Source organism: Tribolium madens, unplaced genomic scaffold (genome assembly GCF_015345945.1).
Source record: "Tribolium madens isolate multiple individuals breed KSU strain unplaced genomic scaffold, Tmad_KSU_1.1 Scaffold_91;HRSCAF=231;Tcas5.2_LG7, whole genome shotgun sequence".
NCBI classification, from domain to species: domain Eukaryota; kingdom Metazoa; phylum Arthropoda; class Insecta; order Coleoptera; family Tenebrionidae; genus Tribolium; species Tribolium madens.
This window is the reverse complement of record NW_025401063.1, coordinates 15257822-15266776: the sequence shown is the minus strand read 5'-3', so window position 1 is coordinate 15266776 and position 8955 is coordinate 15257822. Positions and strand designations below refer to the sequence as shown.

The 8955-nt window shown below is 32.1% G+C and overlaps 2 protein-coding genes and 1 long non-coding RNA gene across 3 annotated transcripts; 1 reads left to right on the top strand and 2 right to left on the bottom strand.

The window, feature by feature from the left end:
* Positions 1 to 400: 400 nt before the first annotated feature.
* LOC123011549 lies at positions 401 to 945 on the bottom strand. The gene is made up of 3 exons (XR_006413155.1): positions 786 to 945; positions 575 to 738; positions 401 to 527 (listed from the first exon to the last, which is right to left on the bottom strand). It is a non-coding gene; the product is annotated as an uncharacterized LOC123011549 (long non-coding RNA).
* A 1271-nt stretch (positions 946 to 2216) lies between these two features.
* LOC123010889 (dolichyl-diphosphooligosaccharide--protein glycosyltransferase subunit 4) lies at positions 2217 to 2408 on the bottom strand. Its single transcript, XM_044408063.1, has one exon. The coding sequence runs from the start codon at positions 2406 to 2408 to the stop codon at positions 2301 to 2303; it is 108 nt and encodes a 35-aa protein (XP_044263998.1). The 3' UTR covers positions 2217 to 2300.
* Positions 2409 to 2485: 77 nt separating this feature from the next.
* On the top strand, positions 2486 to 8502 carry LOC123010888 (protein NEDD1-like). Its single transcript, XM_044408061.1, has 2 exons — positions 2486 to 2628; positions 6830 to 8502. Exon 2 carries the CDS (start codon positions 6832 to 6834, stop codon positions 8431 to 8433), a length of 1602 nt encoding a protein of 533 aa, XP_044263996.1. The 5' UTR covers positions 2486 to 2628; positions 6830 to 6831; the 3' UTR covers positions 8434 to 8502.
* Positions 8503 to 8955: the final 453 nt, after the last annotated feature.

The following is an 8955-nucleotide window of genomic DNA, read 5'->3' as shown; positions in this document are numbered from 1 at the left end:
AATGATTAGGATTAGAAGTAAGACAGCAGATGCAAAGGTGGTTTGACATTAATATTTTAAAATTTTAATTTTTTATTATAAATATTTTTCATCTGTATATACCAATGTCTTAATTTTACATAATTTTACCAGATTTTGAAAATTTACTGCGCAGATTATATTGTTCCTACGAGTGTATGTACAAAATATGTCTTTTTAAAATGATACAAACAGTAGGCATATGGCTTCAATGTAAATGGAAAGGAGAGATGGTAGGTATTAGATAACCAGGTAACAATAAATGACAATATTTTATTATTTTATACTAATTACTTTATTTCAACAGCTTTTAAACCATTTGGGATTCTTCGGAGTATTATTTCTGTTAAAATGCAATCCCAATAAAATGTTTTTAAATAGGGTAGCATTTTTTCAGCCCAAAATTGTTCATCTCTTAAAATAATTTCCACATGGAGATCTTCTTGGTCATTAATGTATAAAATAAAAAAACACATACCTTTTTTAGATATATTTAATTGGCCTTGCACCTATAAAATCTTTATAAAAATCACATTGTTACAGTGGGCATAATTACCTGATAATAATATTTGTGTGTTCGTTTTAAAACAACTTTATTTTTGCTATCAATCTGTACACAAAGAGTTTTGTCAGTTTCTGCAGCTTTTCGCAGTGTCAGACCAGCCTTGTGTACTTTATACAAGCATTTTATTTCGATTATGCCATTTTTACCAATTAAACCTTAAAATAAAATAAAAATATTTCAAAATTACTTATACTATGCATACCATCTGGTGAAGCTCCTAGGTAGCCATTCTCTACATCAATAACAATTCCTGAACGGCCCACTGAACAACCTGGTCGACTGTTTTTAAATGATTTAACTGAGAAAATGATTTAAAATAACAAAATTCAGACTGAACTGTCCTTTATCATTTTAAACATGAAGCTGAAGTTCATTTTTTTGCCGTAGCGGCTAATAACGCGCCCTTAAAACACTTACGACGTTAAAAGCACTCCGCTGACGCGTCGTGCTCTTAAACCCGTCGTGCGTGCTTTAAAGGCTTGCTTATAAACTAGTATTATAATATACTATTATTTTAAAAATTACGGCAAAGACCATCACCACCCCAAATCATCAACACTCTGTGTGGCAACAACTTGATAAAGACTGATTTGTTCAAATTAAAGCCAAAAACACAACGAAAACGCAGGAAATTCAACACCAGACGGGAGAGCTCAATTTTGTTTAAAGTTTTGAATCAATTGTCAGGTTTAATCAATTTGTCAAACTTTGATGTTTGGATAGTAAACATTTAATATAGTTATATAAAAAAAGACCTACAAACCTGAAAGGATTTTCCCAGACCTTCCAGGAAGCCAATAAACATAAAATCCTTTTATTTGCAAATTACGAATACATCTACATTATCTTCAGAACCACCTAACAAGTAGAGAATAAAATTTCGTAAATTCATTAGTTTTGAAAATATAAGCTTTGAGGAATCTCTTATTTTCACCCCAAATTTGTTTTGCTTTTTAATGACCTGACCCCCGAGAAACAGAATTTAGATATATTTCCTCTTGAAAAAGTTGAAGAAAAATTACTCTTTCAAATGGTGTTCATTTTATTAAAATACGTTAATTGGTGTTATGATATGTTGGCAACAATAAATAGGCATAAAGCCTCGTTTAATTATAAATATTCTGATGATTTGAAATTATACACGGATAAATAAAATATATAAATAGGTAAAAAACAGTGAAGGTAGGTATAATAATTAGTTCAAAACGTTGTTTATGTATACTTTAAGATAATTTCGATGGTCTAGCTGCCCTAAATGCATTTTTTTTTCAGTAAAAACAATAGCGGGTAAAAACCGAGGTTTGTGGGTTCTTCAAAATTGGGTAAATCAACATAACTTTTGTTTAGACTTTTAAGTTATTTAGGCATTCTAACATACTGCAGAAAACTGAATCTGATACATCAATCCATTTTATCAAATTATGCATTTGTCCGCTAAGCGGTACATTTTATTTATTATAAAATACTGAACACAAACAGAGTTTAAACCCGACACCAAGTTTTATTTAAAAAAAATTAAACGAAATAAAAAAAGTAAAAGTTTGTTGTGTCAGGTTCAAATTGTGTTGTATTAATCCTTCCCATACCAAGAAGATCCAACAAGAAGTACCTATTATAAAAAAAAACTCGTAAAAAAGCATTTCAACAGTTTTTATAAAAAAAATTACAAACAAATTACAAATAAACAGTAGTTAACGAATACATTTTTAACATTTTATTACTGTCTAGAATAATTTGCATTTATGTAATGGAACAAGACGACAAGCAGAAACAGAATAACTCCGAGAGCATTGGAAAGAATTGCCAGATGAACGTCGGTTACCATCCTATAAAAAATACACAAACAATTAGACAGTGGTTGAAAAATAAAACTTTAAAACAGGAAACTGTAACTACTTTCAAACTAGTGTAGATGTCAGCACCTTCAAGCACCGTTTATCGTTTTTATTCGCGTAAATACTTAACCTTTTTTCTGTATTTTAAAAACGAAATTCGTTATTCGCGTCGCGTTATTACTTTGTTTACCGTAGATTAGAAAACCAGAGGTAAGTGATATTTGTAAATTGTGCCCATTTCTTATTTTCATCCATTCTTGGTATTTAACGTTTTTATTTTTATGACCGTTAACTGACATTTTTAAACCATTTTTTTACACGAAAAGAACGTATTTTAAAAGGACTAAACACTTACGTGATTTGTGATTGTGCCCTTTCGGTATTTAATCAATTTTCAATAGAGTAGTATATTTTACGTGGCTTTTAGTCCACACACCGGCAGATTTTTACTGTCAATTTATCAAATGTCAAATTGTTAGCCTGAGTACAGAAAATTATAATACCTGCTTTGGGTAAAGTTTGAGTTTAACGTGGTAGAGGACGCTGCATGTATTAATTGTGGCAGTATTAATAAACGGAAACAAATGCTTTTGTTGGTTGTAGGAAGTAAATACTTGACGATATTAGCATTTGCTTTCTTCACTATTATGGAGACGAAACGAGATACAAAATTGCTCTATTTTTTGGATCCAAAAAAAAAAAGTAGTACGGCGGAGTAAAAATGAGGGCGCTTAGAGCGTTTTACCATCTCAGTTTCAAATCGTTTTTAATTAATTTAAATTCAACCAGTTTACTAACTGCTTGGAAAAAAATGCAAAAATGTTATTATATTGAATATAATATATTCTTAATAAGCTGTAAAAAACGAACCACTAAAGTTTTCACGAGGAATATGAGAAAAAAAATATTTAAAATTCAAAATCTGTGCTCCGTTTTATGTTTTTCAAAATGCTGCGAATACTGTTGAAGATACAAGAAAAATGTAAAAAAGAAAGTTGTAAAGAATAAAATTTGTAAAATTAAAATTTGCACAGTCGACATGTGTAACCACTGCAAAAATGATCTGCAGAACATTGACTACGGTTCGTATTCGGAGGACTATTTAATGAATTAACTCCCTTAAATCCGGTTTACGCAACTTAAATAATTTATAAATCGAACCATTCATGATTGTGTTACTGTAACAATAAGAAATAATATTCGACAACTGTCATAAGTGTAAGAAAGCGTCTACAAATTTCTCTCAAATAAATTGTTAAAACTGCTTCCAAAGATGGAAATTTAGTTGTGAAGATTTGGAGAAAAAGAAGATGGAGAAATTGATGAAGAGATAACAAAAAATGTGCTTAAAAATACAAAAAAAAATTGTGACTCAGTCTGACAGGAAACGTCAAAAAATTATCGATACTACTGGGTGCGATCGAAAAAAAAATAAATTAGAGTAAGGGGTGATTAAAGTCTTTCAGATGGCAATCCTGATTTTTGACATCAAATGTCAGCGGAAACTTTGACAAGTGTGCGTTTTATTCATTTTGAGTGAAATAATGTTCACTTTAGAGCAGAAAATTGTTATTATCGCAAGTTATTAGAAAAATGCTGTACAAGACGAAAACGGTGAATGGTCAGTTTGTGTGTGGAAAATTTCCAGCCCAGATTCCAAGCCAACGTGTTGCCAACTGTAGAATATTAATCGTGGCCTGCTCTAATTTATTTTTGTTTTGATCGCACGGTACAAATTTACCACTGCAATTTTTTTGTGGATTCAAATTAATTCTTTTCCTTGGTCAATGAACATTCAATGACAGCAAGCGTAATGACTATGAATAAAAATATTCTACATTCTTTGACTACGAATTGTATTCAACAGACTAATCAATGAACCAAATGCCAAATTGGCATTACACATGACTTCGTTTTTATAGCAACCGGTAAAAAACAATTTAGTTTAAAATATTCACTGCAACTACTCGTGAAATATCCAGTTATATTTTATCACAAGTGGAATATTTTCTTGAATTTGTTGTTGCTAAGATGCGAAAGTAAATATCTGCTATTATATTGGTTAATATTTGAAAAAAGAGAGGAGAATTGAATAGTCATTAGGTATACAAGGTGATTCTTTTAGTGCCTACATTAGAAACTTTTTAACTTCTAATGCAGAAAAAAATTTGAAATTTTGTACACAACCCTAATCGACCAGTCTGACTTTTTTAACTAAATTATTTTCAAAATGGCAGAACTTCCGGAACTACGAGAAATAATTAGCGCCAATTTTGAAATTTTAAATGGTAACCACTTATTTTTATTGCGGTTTTAAATTCTACTTTTTCAAACTGTGATTAACTATAAAATAAAAAAACAAAAACACGTTTTTCGTGATTATTACAGAAACTGTTGATAAAAGTCCTTCTACAAATCGATGTACTTTCGATTGTCGTTGAGAAAATAACGTCAATTTATTTGAGAAAACTGAGTTACAGCTGTTTGTTAATCATCATTTTCAAAAAATCATATTAACTTTGCAATTTGACAGTTGACAATTTTAAAATTTTTAGAAAACTCTTCGAATCTTTGGTTATCGAATGTAAAAAATATATACACTTATCGCAAAGGGTTCAAGAGCTGTGATGTTTTAAATGAACTCCTGCAAATGAAAATTTTTACTAAAAACTTGACATATGTCAAAAACTATCACAGATAAGTACTAACAACTAGGTACATTTTACTCAGTTTGGAGAAGAGTATTTAAAATGGAATAAAAATAAGTGATTACCATTAAAAATTTCAAAGTTGGCGCGTAGTTCCGGATGTTCAGCAATTTTGAAAATAATTTAATTGAACTTGGAGTGGTCGATTTGGGTTGTGTACATAATTTCAAATTCCTATCTGCATTAGAAGTTAAAAAGTTTGTAATGTAGGCCCTAAGGGAATCACCCTGTACAGTAGCAAATCAAAAGTGTAAAATAAAGTAGGTATGTTTCATATCCCATTCTCCCATGAAAATGTAAATACTATAACAGAAACTGGAACATTATTCTAACAGAAAAGATAGAAGAAGTGTTGAGTGGGTGTCTGAACTTTTCTTGGTAATAACAATGAAGAAACACGATGTGGTGGTGTGGTGATCGTCGAGAATGAAGATGAAAATATTTTTTCGGTATTAGGCTGGTACACTTGGTTGCAAAAATATCGGAAATGTCAGATTTTTATATTTATCCAAAATTTGAACATGACTTAATTCTAAAAGGTTAAGTTAGAATTGACACTTAATCTTTAGTACAGTGATGGACAGTGAATTTCGTCCACCCATTTCTGTGAATTCACAAAAATTGACTGTAGTCTGTGCTTTATTGTCATGATAACTGACATTCAAATACGTATTGTCAAATTTAATCAAATTCGAACTCTGGTAAAAGAAGGTATGTCTGACAGACGTGTCTCTATACTTTTGGGCATACCAAGGATTACCATTTCAAAGGACAAAGGTGATAAGTAGCAAGAAGCATCGAGCATTCTGTCAACATGACAAACGTTAATCAAAATTCTGAAACAAGGTTAGGAAAACCTAAAGACTAATTTACACTTTTAATCCGTCAGGTAAATTGGGTGGACGAAATTCACTGTCCATCACTGTACTCACTACTCATTGAGTTTTCACGTAGATAAGTACTCAACTAATTGATTATCTTGATTTGCATTTGCTCTCGGCATTGAACTGTGGTAATGCAAAAAAAATATTTGAATGCGACAAATGCCAAATTGACAAAGGCAAAACCTGTTTCATTCTAAAGATAATTCAATTTTCCGTTTTTATTGTAACCAACTGTACAAGCATATTACCAAAAAAATTGTTTAAATAATGATAAGTAAAAAGACGTAAAACATGTCACCAGAAAAATAATTGAAAAGCCACCATTTTAGATACATTTTTCCAAAATGCTGAAGAAATTCTAAGTGTCTGAAGGAAAAATAGCAAAATAAGTATAATTTTAAGTGTTTTTGTAAAAGTTTTTCTCGATAATGCGATCTGGACGCCAAGCCTTTAAATTATGAGTAACTGCTTGTGAAACAACTAGTAATAAAATTGCCTTTTTACGAGAGTAAGATGCAATCAATAATACATATTTCGATTCAAATTCGATTACAAATTTTGACAAACTGGATAATCTTTTCTAGTTTGTTCACCCTTTCAAAAATAACAACGTTTTTAATTAGTTAGTGATTAAGATAGATAAACGAGAATCATATTCCTACCGTCTCTTGATAGAACAAATGATAATTGTTTCTAAAAAACTCCAGTTCAAAAAAAAAAACTACCACCTTCTAACTACAAAAAATTACCAACTAATCAAAAACACAAACGTGTTGAAAATTTAATTTTACAAGAATTTGAAATCATTATTTGTTCCAGAAATGTCTATCGCGTCCGCTTCCACCAGCGTAAAATTTCACGAATTTCCTTCCGGAAACGTGCTTCATAACTACCAACCGGGCCCCCAAATCGACGGTCCCATCCGCAGCATCTCCTGGAGCAAAGACGGCAACTGGCTAGCTCTTGTTCCCTATTCTGGCCTCGCTGAAATCATCAGCATCAAAGAACAGCTCAAACTCATCCACACCATCCAGAACATTGAAGACCCTTCGTGCGCCTCCTTCCAAAACACCACCAAGAAAAACATCGCCATTGGAACGAAAAGTGGCCAAGTATTTGTCTACGACATCAAAGCTCGCAACATAAAGAAGCGATTCCCGAGGACCACTTCAGGGGTAACACATGTTGAATTCACCTCCAAAGACAATCATGTGGTAGCGGCATGCGAAAATGGAGAGGCCTATCTCTACAGTCACGTTCAGAATACTCTTTCAGGGAGTTTCAAAATTCCTAGGTCTCAATCGATAAGTGCTCTCAGGACGAATCCGATTAAGAGAAATTACGTCGTCGCGGGAAGCAATGAAGGAGTCGTGGCTGTGTGGGACATCCATGGGAATAAGAATAAATTTTTTATTGGGTCACACAAAGCCCCAGTCACTGCAGTTGCCTTCTCACCGGTGAATTCGGATTTGGTCGTTTCGACCGGTTTTGATAGACAGTTTTGCTTCTACGACATTGGAGCCAATAAATGCATTGGGAATATTTTTGTCGAGAATAGTATGACAGCGGTTGATTTTTCACCAGATGGAAAATTTGTAGTCATGGGATCTCAAAAAGGAAAAATATACGTTTACGACATGAAGAATCTGCAACAACCTGTCTACTCGTTTTTTGGACACAACAACGCTGTCGAGCACTTGTCATTTAGGAAAAATGAAGATTATGAAACTAGTTTTATGTCTTTGGAGGAGGTCAAAGAATCTAACTTAGTTGAAACTCATCGAAGCACTGAATCGTTTAATATTGAACTGGTTTGTAGTGAAGTAACCTCAGAAAAGACTCAAAGTCTAACAAAACCCGAAGATTCTTTCCTAGCAGAATTGGGCTTGGATAAAAATAATACTGTTGGATCTAATATTCAAGACAGTTATCAAAGTAACAAATATCTCATGCCGAAATATACTCCAACACAACCGTCAAAAATTCTACAAGACAAACTTTTTTCTAATTTTCAAACTTCGACACCCGAAACATACGATTTCGAATTAAATGCTCCCCTGTCACCAATCGTTAATTTAGAACCAAAAAAGGATTGTGGTGACAATGAGAAAGTAAACACAGACAATTTGGCCAAATTTATAAAAACTACCGTTAGCGATGAGTTAAAAGCTGTAACAGAGGAACTAAAGAATGAAATGAAGTATCAAACTACAAATACTTTATACCAAACAAGACAACTATTTTTAAATTTGATGATGGCTACAGTTAAGGAATCAATCAAAGTTGAAAATCAGTTTAATAGTTTACGTGAAGAGTTACTTTCAGATGTTCCTCAAAGTCAGTATCTCCTTGAAGAAAATTCAATGTTGAAGCAAAAAATCGCACTTCTGGAAGAAGAAATTTCTCTTTTGAAACATAATTAATTTAATTTTGTACCTTTCCAATATTTTTGTACCTTTTTTTCTTAAATAAAATATTTTTCTAGTTTAAAACTGAGTGTGTGAGTCATTTGGAACTTGATAATTAATTTAGCTCGAGAATAACTTTTACAGTTATTTGCATGGTTAAATAATACATAAAATACAAGATGAGTCAACCTAATGGTGGTTTGATCAAGTGACCTGTAAAGTCTGTGATTCACCTCTACAGGCACTTCCGGTCCTTCTCGGGTCGGCGCCCAGTAACCATAATTTTATGTCTGCGGTTAATGAAAAAAGTAAATGAAATGGGAGATGCGTCATATTAAAACTAGTTTTGTTAATTTATTTAAAATTTAAATGAAAGACCAATAACACGGGAGTAGGACATCACTTTCAAGGGTACTTTGGACAAAACTTTGGTAATCAAGTGTCCCATGTAAGTAATATAAATTCCGATGACTAACAAGAACTAATTTTAAATATATGATATCTCAGCATCTGGCATTTTCAAAATTAGATTGTGAC

Excerpts from the sequence above, each read along its gene's own strand:
- LOC123010889 (XM_044408063.1), bottom strand. The coding sequence starts at position 2,408 with ATGGTAACCGACGTTCATCTGGCAATTCTTTCCAATGCTCTCGGAGTT.
- LOC123010888 (XM_044408061.1), top strand. The coding sequence starts at position 6,832 with ATGTCTATCGCGTCCGCTTCCACCAGCGTAAAATTTCACGAATTTCCT.